Consider the following 18438-nt stretch of genomic DNA (forward strand, 5'->3'; position numbering starts at 1 on the left):
CTTCCATGCTTGCTTTGAAATTTATTAACATACAAAAGCATGTTCATTTTCAGCATCTATATTAGTACTTCACAACCTGAGCAACCAATTTTGCTGTGCAAGAGAATTTTGACAAGGGTATGGGAAGCAATTCTGGTTTAGGGTGCCCACTTTGTTTTCAGTCTTCAATTTCTGCAGAATATGCTCCCACATCCCATTTTCTTATAATAAAAAAGTTTTTGTTTCAGACTTCAAAATTTTTCTGTAAAAATTGATTGCAAGTATATTTGTAAGTGTGGTTGCTATTTTATGCTAGTTACATTTGCATATAGTTGGAAAATAAATATTGCAGCTTACAAATATTCTGTAACTTTAGGAATTTCTGTATTTTGTTAATATATGACAACAATTTACAGCAATGTTCCTTAAACTGTCTATAGTGACAAACTAGGCTTGTTCTGTTTAATTACTAATCCAGTACTGTTGTAAAAGTACATGGATTGCACAGTGGGCTGTTATAGCAATGTTAAATTACAAATTTCTAAATCTTTAGTTACTTTACTTAGCAAAAGCAGTAAGACCTCGTGGATGAGCATTAGTCTGATGACTGCACTTTAGATATAGTTATCAATCTACAGTTGCAAATACCTTTTGTGTGTTTTATGTATTGATGTATCACTAATAAAATCATATCAAATTTTATAGTGATTTTAATAGAAAATAATCAGGGCAAGTTTCTCAGGCAGAATTTTGGGATAGACTTCCCTGAAATAGTTGAAGATGAGCATATTATATATTACACCAAATATAGTTTAATTTCTATTTGTAGTGTTTGAAGCCTTCTGAGTTCCAATCCTTCCAGGAGGTTAATTAAATTGGCTTTAAAGCCACATTATGCACTAGCCAGCTTGCTTTATAAAGTGCCATCTTCTCCCCTAGGTTCTCATCTCTAGCTGTTCTCGGTGTAGAACATGTGATTGTCTTGTCCATGATGAGGAAATCATGGCTGGATGGACAGCGGATGATTCAAACCTCAATACTACCTGCCCATTCTGTGGCAATCTTTTCTTACCCTTTCTCAATATTGAAATAAGAGACTTAAGACGACCTGGAAGGTAAGCATATGTACTTTTTTTTTCCCTTTCGGTTTAAGGATCATGTCCTCTAGAATGTGTTACTCAAAAAGCTCCTTTGGTTGACATTCTAGATATTTTTTGAAGTCAGCTCCATCTACAGAAACTGTGCACTTTCCATCCTCCTTTTCAAGTCAGACAAGGCAGTCTTGCATTTCAACATCAGCCTCTGGTCTTGATACATCTGCCATCTCGGTTCCAGGAAAATTTGATCTAAACAGGTAAATATGATTTTAGAGAATTATTTTTAACATTGAGCATGTTTTAGTGATGGTGGCAGAAAAACCAGCTGCCCGTTTCAAGATTTAAATTTCTGTGAAAAGTATCTATGCCTATCATCTTAGCACTGGGTAGAGAAAGAGATAGAAGGGTTGTGAGTTCAAGGTCAACCAAGGGCTATATAGTGAGACTCTGTCTTGAATGATTAATTAATATCTCTGAAAAATAAAATTTATTATATTATTAAAATAGTGTTAAAAACTCTAATAGCTTAAAATTTAAATATTAAGTATTGATATGTTATGCTTCATGAGCTTCCAGAGTTTAAGACACACACACACATACACACGTATGATAATGTTTATCAAGCACTGAGTTTATAACTAAGCACTAAGTTCAAGCCCCACACCTGACAAAAAAGAAAGAATAGAACATTTATAGCTAATATTAAAACTGTAAAATTAAACTAAAACACAAAGTGAGCCTCATCCCAATAACCTATATTTAAATGCCAGATCAGCCACATACAACTGCACAGACTAGGCTATATTAGTAACTATATTGCAGAAAGAAATGCCCATGTGGCCTGTTTAATCCTAAATACCTTCATAGTAAAACAAGAATCTGCACTTCTTTCATCATAGATCTTTTGTAGCCTTGTCTTTGTCTTTCACTTACTCATGACTCCTAAAGAAGCATGTGTCCATTTACTTTGTATCCATAAGGGAAAGTAGTACTGTATTCAAGTTCTTTACTAGCCAGCTTCAGGGGCTCATGCCTGTAATACTATCTACTCAGGAAACTAAGATCTGGAGGATCATGGTTCAAAGCCTGCCTAGAGTAAAAAGTTGATGAGACACTATTTCCAAAATAACCAGCTAAACGAAAGCTGGAGGTGTGAATCAAGTGGTAGAATGCCAGCAAAGTATGCCAAGAGAATACAAGGCCCTGACTACAAACTCCAGTGCAACCAAAAAAAAGTGCCTCAAATTTTATTCTGAAATTTATCATATTATGTCATTTATATCCTAAAATAGGTTCTGTGATTCACACCTATACTCATAGCTACTTGTGAGATTAAGATTGAGAGGATCACAGTTTGAGACTAGTCCAGGCAGAAAAATTCATCAAAGGTCCTCTTGAACCTGTAACTGACATGATGTTATGGTAGCTACAATAGGAAAACTGAAGTAGGCAGATTTCAGTCTTAAGAATGTTTCTAGGCAGGAAGAAAGACCTTATCTCAAAAATAACTATCACAAAAATAGTTTGGAGGCATAGCTCAGTGGTAAGCTTCCTGGCAAGCCTGAGACCCTGAGTTCAGATGGATGGATGCATGGATGCATGGATGCATGGATAGATAATTTGTAGACTAAAGTCTGAATAACATATTTCTTTTGATTTATTCTGCTGTATCCAAAACATGGTTCTTCTAGATCAAATAAAGTGCTGTGCTTTTTTCTTTTTTCAATGCCCAAGCAAATCTAAACTGCAGGAAAATCCCTGTACCCAAAGTATTCAGATTCCCACCAATAGATCAAAAACAGCTGTGTCAAAATGTCCACTATTCCCAATGGCCAGGAGCATTAGTACTTACAGCCACTTGGATAAAGAGGATTCCAGAGGACAGAAACTGGTTCCCACAGGCAGCCTGCCAGCTACTTTACAAGGGGCTACAGTATGTATTACGATGTTTTTCTAAATTTTTAAACATTCGCATAATGTTATTCCCCTTGTCCTGAGAAGCCCTAGAAAAGTCAATTTTATAATTATCATGAAGATACGACAATTATATTACCTTTCCACTTAGAGGAAATTATTCACAGAAATATTTTTAAAATAATTTAATATCATCATTCTTATCTTTCTCATTTCTATCTTTGTTTATTCAGCAGGATTCTTTAGGGTTAGAATGGCACCTTCCAAGTCCAGATCCTGTCACAGTTCCATATCTTAGTCCACTAGTTGTTTGGAAGGAACTTGAGAGCTTGTTGGAAAATGAAGGTGACCATGCAATAACAGTGGCTGACTTTGTGGATCATCATCCAATTGTTTTTTGGAATTTGGTGTGGTATTTTAGGCGTCTTGACCTTCCAAGTAACTTACCAGGATTGATTCTTTCTTCTGAGCACTGTAACAAGTATTCAAAGGTATGAAAATAAAATTAAAAGACAATGCTATGCATGGGGGACATGGCTCATGTGGAAGAGCACTTGCCTAGCAAATAAGATGCCCTGAGTTCAAATCCCGTTACCACCAAAAATCAAGGTCTTAGGTTTGGGGAAAAATAGGATGCTTGGATTCTTTCTATAGACTCTGAATCAGGTTAAGATTCTTTCTCATTCAAGTTAAATACTTTGAGTGAGAAGTTTGTTACTTTAGGGATCATTAGCTTCTCAGCTCAGCTTATCTTCTAACTCTAGTAGATACCGGATGCATACAACTATTCATTTCCTGTTGTTGTTTTCTCTTCTGTACATTTACATCCTAAAAACAATATTTTGCATGTGCCAGTTCTGGACCATAAACTAGAGCCTGGGTGCAGTCCCTGAGCTTTTTTGCTAAAGGCTAGTTGAGCCACAGCTCTACTTCCAGCTTTTTGGTAGTTAATCAGAGATAAGACTCATGGACTTCTCTGCCCAAGCTAGCTTTAAACTGTGATCTGTAGGTTTCAGCCTCCAGAGCAGCCAGGATTACAGCCTTGAATCACTGGCGCCTGGCTCCCAAAAATATTTTTTATGAAGATTCTATAAAATATTTATAACAAATTATTATATAATGACCATTAACAAATGCTTTTTACTCTCAACCCAGATTCCCCGCCACTGTATGTCAGAAGATAGCAAATATGTTTTAATACAAATGTTATGGGACAATATGAAATTACACCAGGATCCAGGACAGCCCTTGTACATCCTGTGGAATGCCCACAGTAAGTGCCAGCAGCAGCTTATTCATACAAGACTGACCTCTACTCGCTTTAAATAGCCTCAACTCATGTATAACTACTTCACTGTACTATTTTGTCTTTCAGGTCAAAATCGTACTCTTTTGTTTGAGAGTGAGTGTTCAGTTTGATTTTTTTTTTTAATGCTACTTCTATAGAAGTCAAGTTTTTTGGTGTTTTGCTTTAATTTGGTTGTGAGGGGTGCGGTGTTTGTGCTAGTGGGGCTAGCTGTGTTTTGTATAATTCTGCTTTCAGTGCATCACTTGTCCCAGTTTCTTCTTTCTTATGTATTTTTGTTTCCATCCTGGCTGCTAAATGTAGAATTTACTTGAGGCACTGTATTAATGAAAAATGTTTTTAGTTATTGTCTGAGCCCATACAAAGCTTTAGGTTTATTTTTATCATTGGTTGTCTTTTTTTTTTTCTTTGCTTAACTCTTAGTTTTGTATTTCTTTGTGTATTTCCTTAATTTATGTTCAGTGCTTTGTAACTTTTGGTTGCTATTTATTTCTCTTTTCCTTCATCTGCTCTCTTGTTCTTTTATAGCCCAAAAGTATCCAATGGTACATTTGTTGCAAAAAAATGATAACTCATTTAACCAGGAATTACTGAAAAGTATGGTTAAAAGCATTAAAATGAATGATGTCTATGGACCAATGAGTCAGATTCTAGAGACACTGAGTAAGTGTCCGCATTTTAAAAGACAGAGGTAAGTTATTCTCTTTTAAGTGAATATATTGTTCTCTAAATAGTTTTGTTTTGTTGCATAGTCATTTTTAGCATACTTCATGTTTAAATCGGCATAAACTTGGTGTAGAGAATCAAGCCTATGGATTCTTACATTTTCTCTGTGTCTTTCCTTCCTAGGAGCTTATACCGAGAAATACTATTTCTCTCACTGGTGGCGCTGGGAAGAGAAAACATTGATATAGGTAACTCAGCATAATGTTTATATAGTACAGTGTAGCTTTTCAAAGTATTTTTATTGGTTTTTATTATATTAATATTAAGCAATATTGCTTTATTAGAAAACTGTTTCTTTAATGTTTTATCTAATATAAAATATACATTGATACTTTTCTCATGGAAGTAGTAATAACAATAATAATAACAATAATAAGCCAGACACTGGTGATTCAGGCCTGTAATCCTAGCTACTTAAAGAGGCTAAGATCTGAGGATCTCAGTTTGAAGCCAGCCCAGGCAGGAAAGTCCTTAAGACTCTTATCTCCAAAAAACTACTCAGAAAAATCCAGAACTGGTGCTTTGGTTCAAGTGGTAGAATACTAGCCTTGAGCAAAAGAAGTTCAGGGACAGAGCCTAGAACCAGAATTCAAGCCCCAGGATCAGCAGAAAAAAAACCATTAATAATAATAATATGATTTTGGGGGTGGGGGTTGTGGGGCTTGAACTCTGGACCTGGGCACTGTCCCTCAGTTCTTCAGCTCAAGTCTAGTGCGCCACCACTTGAGGCACAGCACCACTTCCAGCTTTTTCTGTTTATGTGATCCTGAGGAATCAAACCCAGGCCTCACACATGCTAGGCAAGCACTCTACCACTGAACCACCTTTCTAGGCCATGATTTTTTATGTCAAGTGATACATAGAGTCGTTACAGTTAAGTAAGGTAGTGATTACATTTCTTGTCGACCCACTGCCCCTCGTTTTTCTCCTTCTTTCCCTACCTCCCATCCCCCCAAGTTGTACAGATCATTTCCAACATAGATTTTTATATAAGAAAATACACTGAAGCCAGTGAAGCCAGTGTGTTTTCTTATATAATTTTCTCAAAAGTCCTTTGAGAATAGGTACTATTAAATTTCTATATCATTGAAGATACTGAGGATCTGAGAGGTAGGTAATTTTATCTTGTTTTCATGCGTATAATTGAGCTATATTTAAACCAAGCATTCTCAATTTCCAAACCCATGCTTTTAAGTATGATATAATTTATTAATGACATTAAGCTTTCTTTTTTTGGGGGGGGGTCCAGTCGTGGGGCCTGAACTCTGGACCTGGGCGCTGTCCCTCAGCTCTTCAGCTCAAGGCTAGCACTCTACCACATGAGCCACAGCGCCACTTCTGGCTTGTTTCTTTTTGCTTATGTGGTGCTGAGGAATCGAACCCAGGGCCTCATGCATGCAAGGCAAGCCCTCTACCACTGAGCCACCTTCCCAGCCCAATGACATTAAGCTTTCTCAGAAAGAACAAAGTAGGTAAATACATACTTTAGGAGCTCCCAAGCTTTTTTGGTTAGTTATCTCCTCCCCCCGTTACTGTGTTTAGCCTGTTGTTGTTATTGTTGTCGTTTAAAAAGACAGGGTCTCACTGTGTTACCCAGGCTGTTCTCAAACTCCTGTGTTTAAATGAACCTCCTATCTCAGCCTCCTGAATAACTGGGACTACAAAGTTGGAAATCACTTCAAGCTAGCTTGGCCTCTTTGCAAAGCCCTGGTAGACAAGCTATTTATTTATATTGCGAAGTTCAAGTAGTGTTTTGGCATTCTGTTGGAAAATTTACAGGTTTATAAATAGGTATGAAAATGATTGTTGATACATGCAATTCATCTGACTTGAGTGGTATCTGACTTGACTGCTCTACATAAGCCCACTCACCAATTAATGAAAAAAATGTATAATCAATCATGCTTCTGTTCGGTGATTATACATTGGTCTTTACAAAAAACAAGTCTACGCATTTGATTTGACTTTAAGCACCACAGTCATTTTTTAATGACCACATACATAATCATGGTGATAATATATAATAAACATGTGCATTATTTTCAAGTTCCTCAATTGAGACCAGGTAAGCAGGCTTTGTAGAAAGCAAGGCTCTTCTGATGCTGACTTTCCAATTAATTCATAGAAGATGAGTGAGAGAGCAATAGTTTCTGAGTCAAGTAGAAAGCCAAGCATAGCCAGCTCTAACTTAGATATTTCAAGAGTGTATTAATTTCCAGCCAACCAGAAGTGAATGACTTGTCCCCCTAAGCACTTGTCAGCTTTCATGCCAGGAGACAGATTATAGAATTTAGCAGCAAAGGATATGTGGGAGTAAGATAGCAAGCCTCTTACAGAATGCAATTATTAGAGAGGTGTAGAATTTTAAATACTTTAAGACAAAAAGACTAGTTGAAAGTAGGTAAATTTGCTTCTTTAGAATGTGGGAATGAAATTTTGGCTTACACTGAACTGGTCTTAAAAGTTCTAGCTATGAACCCCAAACACAGAGGGAACTATATTGAGTGACTTTAGAGGGGGAAAAAAAGTCAGGGAACACTATAGTTGGAAGTTGTATTAAACTGATCACTACTTAGTTGGAATAAATCTGAGAAATTCTAGAGTCATTCCAATAGAAATGTAAAATGTAAGCTGGATGCTGATGGCTCATATCTGCAATCTAGCTGTTCCAGAGGCTGAGATCTGAGGACTGGAGTTCAAAGCCAGCCTGGGAGGAGAGTCTTGGCTAGAAAAGTTTGTTAGACTCTTACCTCCAATTAACCACCAGAAAACTGGAAGTGGAGCTGTGGCTCAAAGTGGTAGAGCAATAGCCTTGAATGAAAAAAGCTTAGGGACAGCACCCAGGCCCTGAGTTCAAGCCCCCCAACAACAACAAAGTAAAATGTATTTTTTTTAATTGTCAATACTGGTTGTTGACCTCAGTAGGCTAGGCTGGTACTATACTAGTTGAGCCAAACTCCCCACACCAGATGTAAAAGTTCTTTAGAATCAAGGAATATTTGATACAGAAAGGTGAAGGAAACAGATCTATGTTTGACCTGTAATTTTATGTGTGAATAAAATATTGTAGGAATGTGCTACGCTTCCCTTTGCACTATTTCCATTTAACAGAGGATAAAAATAAATGGCTTCAAATTTCAACTGGTACTTTGAACAGAATGTTATGAATATTTCATTGTACTTTAATGGTTTTGAAACCCTGCTGATATTAAAAAATAAGAAATTTTCTGGGTGTTATGGTTCACACCTATAATCCTAGCTACTGAGGAGCCTGAGATCTGAAACTCATGGTTCAAAGCCAGCCTAGGCAGGAATGTCCCTGACACATTAACCACTAGAAAACCAGAAGTGGTGCTGTAGCTCAAACTGGTAGAGCAAAGGAGCAAAGGAGCTCAGGGACAGTGCCCAGGTCCCTGAGCTCTAGCCCCAGGATCAGTACTAAATAAGTAAATAAGATATATACATATAAGAAATATATGTATATATATATATATACGTATATATATATATATATATGAAATAAAGCTGGGCGATGGTGGCTTATGCTTGTAATCCTAGCTACTCGGGAGGTTGAGATCTGAGGACTGTGGTTCAAAACCAGTCAGGGCAGTAATGTCCATGAGACTCTTATCTCCAGTTAACCACCAGAAAAACAAGTGGCGCTGTGGCTCAAGCGGTGCTGGCCTTGAGCAGAAGAGCTCAAGGAATGCACCCAGGCCCAGAGTTCAAGTCCACGATCAACCAAAAAAAAAAAAAAGAATATATAAGAAACAATAAGGGAATTGAAATGGTACACTAAAAAATACCTAGTCAACACAAAAGTATGAAGTAATGAAAGAATGAAGATGGAAAAAAGACAACAAACATACAGAAAAATACCCAATTGCAGATATGACATCAAAATTTGCAGCATATGTAAACTGTCCAATTAAAAGGATGGATAGAAGAGTAGATTTTTAAATATATATTATATATTTTTTAAAAATGTATATGTATTATATATACATACATACATATATATATATGCTCTATTGGTTGAATATAAGAGGCATAGTTGGTGCAGGGGGTGTGGCTTAAGTGGTAGAGTGCCTACCTAGCAAGCCTGAGGCCCTGAACTCAAACTTTACTACTGGAAAAGAGAGAGAAAGAGACTGTAAGCCAGAATGAAAAAAGACATTTGTAAATCACATATTGTATAATTGCTTTGTATTTAATATATATAAAGAACTTTTATGACAAGAATAGAAACAGATAATCTTGGGCATATCTGGGGGAGGAATTTGTAATTCACACAGTATTTAGCATTTTGAGGAAACACAAGACTGTTTCCAGTGTCTACATCATTTCACATTTCAATCAGTAGTATATGTGGTCCCAATTTCTCCACATACTTGCCAACGCTTGTTGAGCATCTTTTCCTGTGTTTTTAATTGAACAGAAGGGATGCCAAGAAAGATTACTCACATCATGTTTACCAACCCTTGCTTTTCTATCCAGTGCAAACCCAGATACAGTTGGATAGATTTTCTAGTCCTCTGCCCTAGGGATTTCATTGAGTGTCCATAGAAGGCTGGGCTTTGAAGCTAGAGAAGCTTACTTGCTCATGCATTTGTCTGTCAGTTCACATCAGCCATCATGAGCCTCACTGTGGCACTGTTGCTAGTGTCTCTCATCTTGCCAAAGCAGAAATATGGGACCTGGTAACATTCAGACATAAACCGTATCTCACTTAGATCAGTTAGGGGCAATTTTTATCCAGGATGCTTTAAAAATGTCAAATAATAAATGACTTCCAGACATACTTTAACAGAGACTTGAAAACTGGTATTCTCCATTTTTTCATCCCATATGGGTTATGTTCTGGACAAAATCCCACACACAAGCCTCGGTATAATGTCCTTTTTTGTGTGCTCTTTTTTTTTTTTTTTAACTCCAGAACTGAGGGGTTAAAACTAGGGCTAAGCAGGTATTCTATATCTTGAGCTACCTACCCCTGGCCTTTTTGGTTTGTTGGGGAGCGGGGATTGTGTTTGTTTTTTGTTTGTTTTTTTTTGTTGTTGTTGTGGGGCTTGAACTCTGAGCCTGGGAGCTATCCCTGAGCTCTTCTGCTCAAGGCAAGCACTCTGCCACTTGAGTCACAGCTCGCTCAAGGTGAGGGCTCTATCATTTGAGTCACAGCTCCACATCTGGCTTTTTGGTAATTAATTGCAGATAAAGTCTCATGGAAAGCTGTGCGCTGGTGGCTCACGCCTATAATCCTAGCTACTCAGGAGGCTGAGATCTGAGGATCATGGTTCAAAGCTATCCTGGGCAGGAAAAGCCATGAAACTCTTATCTCCAATAAACCACCAGAAAACGGAAGGGGCACTGTGGCTCAAGTGGTAGAGTTCTAGCCTTGAGCTGAAGAGCTGAGGGACAGTGCCCTGGTCCAGAGTTCAAGCCTCATGACTGACAAAAAAAAAAAAAATCTCCTGCTGGGCACCAGTGGCTCATGCCTGTAATCCTAGCTACTCAGGAGGCTGAGATCTGAGGATCACAGTTCAAAACCAGCCTGGGCAGGAAAGGCCATGAGACATATCTCCAATAAACCACTCAGAAAACTAAAGTGGCACTGTGGCTCAAAGGGTAGAGCACTATCCTTGAGCTGAAGATCTGAGGGACAGTGCCCAGGCCCAGAGTTCAAGCCCCATGACTGACCAAAAAAAAAAAAAAAGTCTCATGGACTTTCCTGCCTGGCTGCTTAGAACAGCAATGCTTAGATCTCAGCCTACTGAATAGCTAGGGTTATAGGTATGAGCCACCAGCGCCCCACAAATTTTTCTTTGAGCTACAATCTTGCTAACTTTTCCTCGGCTGGCCTTCAACTTATGATCCTTCTGCCTCTACCTCCCAAATAGCTATGATTACAGGCATGAGCCACCACTCCTAGCTAATGTCTATAAAAATAATAAAAGTTGTGTTGAGTATTAGAGCACTTGCTTAGCGCATATGAGGACAGCAATAATAGAGAAAGAGGAAAAGGAGCTAGGGGCATGGCTCAAATAGTAGAATGCCTACCTAGCAAGCGTAAGACCGTTAGTTCAAACCTCATTGCCACCATAAAAAAGAAAAGAAGGGGAAAATCATTACATGGTAATGTTAGAAGATATTTTTGTCCCCCCTCCAGGTTATCTTATAATAGGGAATTTAGGATACAGAAGACAAAAAATATCAATATGAAAAAAGCAAGGTTTGTATGGCATTCAGTGATTTTTTTTTTTTGGTCCATCATGGGGCCTGAACTCTGGGTCTGGGCGCTGTCCCTCAGCTTTTTCAGCTCAAGGCTAGCGCTCTACCACTTGAGCCATAGCACCATTTCTGGCTTTTTCTGTTTATGTGGTGCTGAGGAATCGAACTCAGGGCTTTGTGCATGCAAGGCAAGCACTCTACCACTGAGCCACCTTCCCAGTCCCATTCAGTGATTTTTTTTTTAACATCTGTACTAGGTAAGATTAAAATCAGTGTGGGTGATCTAACTCTAAAACTCCATGGTCGCTAAGGTCCCCTGTCTAGCCTTGAAAATTGGTGTCTTTTGAATGGCAGAAATATCCTTGATGTATGTTCTTACATCTTAATTTTGTTTTTTTTTCTTTTTGCTTATGTGGTGCTGAGGAATCCAACCCAGGGCCTCATGCATGCAAGGCAAGCGATCTACCGCTGAGCCACCTTCCCAGCCCCTACATCTTAATTTTGTGGTTTTATAATATTATAGAGCTCAGCTGTAGTCAACATCAGACATAAATTTCATTGTCTTTATTTCTTCATTTTTGCAGATGCATTTGATAAAGAGTACAAGATGGCATATGATCGCCTCACACCCAGTCAAGTCAAGAGTACACACAACTGTGACAGACCACCAAGTACGGGAGTGATGGAATGTCGAAAAACCTTTGGAGAACCTTATCTTTAAGATGTGTGTGTGTGTGTGTGTGTGTGTGTGTGTATACATTTGATGTGTATTGTATAGTCAGTGTACAAAATAACACTTTTAGACTCTAAACTTTTTTTTAAAATTTTGCAAGTGTATTTGTAAATGGTTTGGAAAGTTCAGAATGCCTATGTATAGAATGCTTTCAGAAGAGAATCATGACAAACGGGGAGAGACACTTTGTTTCCCCTTCTTTATTCTTTTACCTTTAACTCCTTGTAAGTATTTTTGTGATGAGGAAATCCCTAAATTAGTTGCCATAAAATGAGACAACTTTTTTTTATGGTTTCTTTTGGAAAAGACAGATGGGGAAATCATGTGTGAAACCTAAACAGAAATGTAAGATCAAAGTATCTCTTGTTTTCATAGATTATTCAGATGTTTTGACCATGAAGTTGTATTATACATATTTTAAATTGTTTATAGTAAGTTGATATTTTTTTAATTTTTAAATTTAATATAGCAAACCTAAAGTGAATTTAAACTTATGGAGCAAGCGTTTATTTTGTCTGCTGCTATTTAAAGTAATTAGTACAGCTGCAGATATCTATGTAAGTCTATCGATCTATTTTTTTTAATTACTTGGGAGAGTAAATTTAAATTGTCAGTGCTAGTGTCAGTGTCATCCTGGGATTGCATGTTAACCCTAAGCCTGACAGGCTAGTGTCAGTGTCATCCTGGGATTGCATGTTAACCCTAAGCCTGACAGTGGTAAGTGTGTCACAGCAGGCCATGTGCACTGCCCAGTGACTCAGCAAGCTTTGTGCAAGGAGAGCAAGACAGGTTCACTATGCTGCGAGTCCAGACTCTCCATTGTTTCTTGTGGACACATAACAGTACACAGAGGAAATAGCTCACAATCCAAATATCAATTTCAATTGTAATGTGATACCTGAAAACCTACTTTGGGGAATATGACAGAAGTTTATTCCAAATTTCATCCTTATTTTAATACCTAAAATACTGGGTTTGATGCAGATTTGTCCTATAAAATATTTATCTGAAAATATGATTTACTGATCTATTCTGTTAGACTATATATAAATATTCAAAGTATTTTTTGAAAGTAGAAAAATAGTTATCCTCTAAAAGAATAGCCAGATAGAATTTCCCATATTGAGGAACTTAGCTTTTTCAACAAGCTTCAGAATCTGAAGTTTATGGAATCTAAAATGCAGAAATATCCATAAATCAGACAATAAAATGACTGTTTAAATACCATGGATATTTAATTGACTTGAAAATATATTTTTAATTGTGTTGTTTCTAATGACACTTTTCTTTAAGTAATTTCTGATAAGAAAAGCATCCCTTGGCCTTTAGAATTATTTATAGATGTTTAAATAAATATATGTGTACATTCATGTAGATTGTCATTAATGAAGGAAGTCTCTAGCTATTATAAAGAAAAAGAAAAATTTGGATGGCTCCAAATTATGTATATTAAACCAATGTAATATGTAACACTTGAATTAGAAATGTCTTGAAGTCCCAACTCAAAATTAGTTCAGCTAGCCACAGAAAAACCATTATTTAAAAAATTGTAGCCAGTCACCAGTGGTTCATGCCTATAATCCTGTCTACTCAAGAATGGATGGAAATCGAAGGTTTTAGTTCAAAGCCAGTAGGGCAGATATCCCAGAAAAAAGCCAGAAAGTAGAGGTATGGCTCAAGAGGTAGAGTACCAGCCAGCTTTGATAAAAAAAAAATAAAATAAAAAGCATGAGCATGGGCCCCTGAGTTCAAGCTGGTACGCATGTGTGCGCACACACAGACACACACACATGCACACAAAATACAAAGAACAGAGATGTATTTGGCTCATGGTTCTGGAGGCTATGAAGCAGAGGAGCATGGTGCTGGCTTCAGGTGGGGATCTCCTTATAATGTGGCAAAGATTGCCATGGAAGACAGATACAGAAAAATTAATACCACCAAGCTGAAACAGCTCACAACTCTACTTTGATAAATAGTTGGAAACAGTGTAAAAAACGTGAAACTCATGATTACTTGAAAAAAATCTGGTGCTATGCACATCAACCTGCCTCCCCTTTGTAAATACCGCTGCACTCTGCTCTCTCTGCTTATCCACATCCTAATGTGCTCTAAATTTTAAAAGTGATGGAAACTTTTGCTCCAGGAGACTTTTCATCTTGGTGGCAAACATCTTCCACAGTCCTGGGCATTTGCTTCTGGTGTTTATTTTGTTTCCTTGTTTTAAATCACTGGGCGCTAGTGGCTCACACCTATAATCCTAGCTATTCAGGAGGCTGAGATCTGAGGATTGCAGTTCAAAGCCAGCCCAGGCAGGAAAGTCCATGAGACACTTATCTCCAATAAACCACCAGAAAACTGGAAGTGGTGCTGTGGCTCAAGTGGTAGAGCACTTGCCTTGAGCTGAAGAGCTGACAGAGCCCAGGCCCAGAGTTCAAGCCCCATGACCCACCAAAAAAAAAAAAAATCATACTACTACGTATTCTTACACAAACAAAATATAAGGATCATCATTTATGAATTTTAGATGTCTGACCCAAAGGAGTGAAGCAATGTTCATTCTTTATGGTTCCAACTCATTTGGAAACACTAATATCATTTTACTTCCTCACTGGGTCCTGAGTTTTATTTCATTTTTGAAAAAGATTGTTCTTCCTTTGCTTTTATTCCCCAGGGAATATTACTGCATAAAGTCTTTCATAACCTAAAACTTGACTACAAAGTGGCAAAACCCTGCTCCAAAGAAAATTAAACTAGGGATCATACTTTTAAAACTTTAATAAAAACATTTTTTTAGCTTTTTCTCTCTTGACTATGTTAGCTCTTATTCTCTTAATTTACTTCTCTTTAAATGGGTGAAAATAAATCATACTCTGTGCTAGTGTAATGTTAACTACTTTTTCTCAGTATGTCTGAATGTTACACATTTGTATTTCATATCATATTTCAGGTATTTAACTTTTTCTTCCTGTTGCCAGGTAGAGAATTATGCAGCTATTCATCTTCTAATTGTGTCTTCCCCCCACCCCCACTGGCTTTTCTGGACTCCTTTCCTTTAAAACCCTAAAACTGTCATCTCATTTTATTATCAAGGTTTCTAATGTGTCACCTCATTTTTGTATATAGAGAAATGGCCCTGGAAAATGTTGGTTCAACATTTTAGGCAATAAAAACTTATTTTTTACTTGATGCTGATAATTACTACTATACTTCAGTGCAGCTAATGAATGTCAGCTAGTTCTACACATTGTGTTATATTTTAAATACTTTGTGATACGCAGAAAGAAAATGTTTGTTGATGTGCAATGGTTCAGTTTTAGTTTTACATCTACTAAAACTTCAGAGCTGACATTGGGCACTTTATGTCATAGCAAGAAGAGCATCCTGCCTCTCTGACAGGGTGCTTGTTCTTCAAATCACAAGTAGCATGTTCTTCCTCTATCTGGATGTAACACTAAGCTATGCTTCGGAATCAAACTCTAGTATCCACATTTCCTTCATAAGACCATAACATCCTAAGTACTTAGTATCTTATCCTCCCACGCTACCTTCTGTGGCCTCAAGGAAAACATATTTGCTGGTTACATTATTTTTGTTTACATAGAGACAGTATAAGAGTCAACATAGATCTCAAACCTCTGTATACAACTGAATGTCAGTGGCTCACACCTATAATCCTAGTTACTTAGGAAGTTGAGATCTGACAGTTGCAGTTTGAAGCCAACCTGAGCAGAAAAGTCTCATGAGACTCTCATCTCGAAAACAAGAAGTGGAGCTGTGGCTCAAAGTGGTAGAACACTAGCTGGCACCAGTGGCTCATGCCTGTATTCCTAGCTACTCAAGAGGCTGAGATCTGAGGATCACGGTTCAAAGCCAGCCAGGGCATGAAAGTCCATGAGACTCTTATCGCCAATAAACCACTAGAAAAATGGAAGTGGCGCTGTGGCTCAAGCGGTAGAGCGCTCGCCTTGAGCTGAACAGCTGAGGGATAGCGCCCAAGCCCAGAGTTCAAGCCCCACAACCGACAAAAACAAAGTGGTAGAACACTTTTTAAGCAAAAAAGAGAAAGAGCTCAAGGACAATACCCATGCCCTGAGTTAAAGTCCCACAACCAACCAAAAAGAAGAAAGTCTGTGCATATGCTAGTGTTATAAGATGGCGGCAGACCCTTCTGAAATTGTCTTCCATCACTGCTGTTCCTTTGGATGTATCCTTCCTTTTGTATTTAAAGATTACCTTTCCAGATACAGTACTGTGACTTAAAAACATTACATGGATGGCACTGACTGGGGAAAGGATGTGTTTTTGTAACCATTAAGTAGCATTTTATCGTTACAAACAATTCACTACCCTAATTCCTTATTCAGTCTCATAGGCAATGTCAGGCCTTGGCCTGTTGGTGAGGAAATGATGTCCTCATGGCCAGCTGTAATTGCCCGCAGATTGGTGCCTAAATGTTTGATATGGGCTCTCTTCTAGGCATTGTTCTCTCCTGTTCTCAGGTCATGGCATATGGGGGTCCTACAGAGTAACAGCATCCAGAATAAGAATAATTAATATAAGATTATGGAATTTGAACATAATCATACCGTTGGATCTAAAAATAGAGATAAGCATATCCATATTTGTGAAAGAAAATACCACTGGGAATCACAATTTTATTGAACTTTAATAAAAGTTACTTCCAAAAATAAGAAGCTTTAAATAGTGAGGCAACTAATTAAATCAACCAACTTATCTGGGAAGATGGAGTACTTTGAATATCACAGCTCCAAACACCAAAATCTTCACGTCTGCCCTGCTTGGTGAGTCATTCCTCATGTTTGTAAATAAAGCTGTATTTTTCTTTGTAATCTGCAGATAGATACCTAAGCTCCTTGTGCACTGAAATCAGGAACATAAAACTTTTATTTCTAATACACCCTTAACATGAGCCTAGTAAAAGCAGCCAGCAAAATTCCACATGTTTTACTGCAGTTTTTGTTTTTGTTTTAATACAAATGTCCTGGGCCATGGGTGTTGCTCGTGTGATTGAGAACTTGCCTAAGCATGGCTCAGGCCCTGGGCTTCATCTTCTGTACCTTTTGTGTGCGTGTGTGTGTATGCCACTCATGGGACATGAACTCAGAGCCTGGGCACTGCCGTTGAGCTTTTTTGCTCAAGGCTAGCACTCTACCTTGAGCCATAGCATCACTTCTGGCCTTTTCTGTGTATGTGGCACTGAGTTTGAACAGAGTTAGAACAGAGTTTAAACCCAGGGCTTCATGCATGCTAACCAGGCACTCTACTACTAAGCCACCTTCCCAGCCCCTTCTGTACCATTTTTAATTTTTTTTTCACATAGAAGTAGCATATTGTCACTGTGCTAAGCATTTCTAGAATTTCTTCTTTGTAAATTTACATAATTTAGCAACCACACAAGGAACTGATCACACTTCATCTAGGATGACATACAAAAAAATAGCATTGCCATTTAAGTCTCTATTTATTTATTGTGCTGGTCCTGGGGCTTGAACTCGGGGCCTGGGCACTCTCCCTGTGCTATTTTGCTGAAGGCTAGCACTCATCACTTCAGCCACATCTCCACTTCCAGCTTTTTGGGTGGTTAATGAGAGATAAGAGTCTCATGGACTTTTCTGCCCAGGCTGGTTTCGAACTATGATCCTCAGATCTCCGCCTCCTGAGTAGCTAGGAGTCTGTTACTTTATAAGCCAGGTTTTGTTGTTCTTACTTTGGGCTCTTTAAAACCACATCCCTTTTCACTCACTAGTGACAGGTGTCGCTGCAGGTGAGAACATGCTCATGGGGCAGAGGCAGGATGTAGCTTCATGATTATCTCTCAAGGATGTAGCTTCATGATTATCTCTCAAGGTGGCCACTGCTAGAAGCAGCCACAAACTTAGATTTTCTAGGAAGTACATATTTGTAAACGACCCTTAGTTTTTCTTCTCTAATCACCACTCCTCCTTCCAATTCAAGGCAAATTACACACTTTCTCATTTTTAATTCTGCTTTCCAGGAATGAAAAAGAAAAGAAAAATCTCTTCCCTTTAAGCTAGAAAATAGTAGTGGTACATTTTATTGGGCTGTGATATAGAAGAATTGATTCCTGGTATACCTCTTTCCTGTAGACTTAACTCCTTAAACTTCAGTAACTGAACCTAAAATGATTGCCAACAGAACAAAACTTAACCTTTGAACAGAGTTTGACACAGCACATTGCCATGTGCACTTGGAGAAGGACCAGGAGAAAAAGGTGCCAACCCCATCTGCATCTTTGGACCAGCGACTCTTCTGGAAAAACCAAGAAACTGTGAGCAAAGGAGCTTGATATGCTTTCCCAACCCTCACCCCATTGGTCTCTCATTTAGAAATCCCCCTGGCTACAGGAGTTCTTCTGTCTGCTTTTGACAGATGACTGCCTGAGTCTGCATAAATAACCCTCCCTTTCTAAG

The 18438-nt window shown here is 38.1% G+C and overlaps 1 protein-coding gene across 1 annotated transcript in view; it reads left to right on the forward strand.

Moving 5' to 3' along the window:
- Positions 1–12642, forward strand: part of Dennd4a (DENN/MADD domain containing 4A) — an 85837-nt gene extending 73195 nt beyond the window's left edge. The window contains exons 23-31 of the mRNA XM_013009908.1: positions 919–1094; positions 1187–1333; positions 2811–3009; positions 3227–3481; positions 4146–4263; positions 4366–4392; positions 4825–4987; positions 5146–5210; positions 11835–12642. Coding sequence (XP_012865362.1) covers positions 919–1094; positions 1187–1333; positions 2811–3009; positions 3227–3481; positions 4146–4263; positions 4366–4392; positions 4825–4987; positions 5146–5210; positions 11835–11971 — 1287 coding nt within the window. The 3' untranslated portion in view covers positions 11972–12642. The remainder of the gene's footprint in view (positions 1–918; positions 1095–1186; positions 1334–2810; positions 3010–3226; positions 3482–4145; positions 4264–4365; positions 4393–4824; positions 4988–5145; positions 5211–11834) is intronic.
- The last annotated feature ends 5796 nt before the right edge of the window (positions 12643–18438 follow it).

Source organism: Dipodomys ordii, unplaced genomic scaffold (genome assembly GCF_000151885.1).
Source record: "Dipodomys ordii isolate 6190 unplaced genomic scaffold, Dord_2.0 Scaffold11, whole genome shotgun sequence".
Classification (NCBI taxonomy): Eukaryota; Metazoa; Chordata; class Mammalia; order Rodentia; family Heteromyidae; genus Dipodomys; species Dipodomys ordii.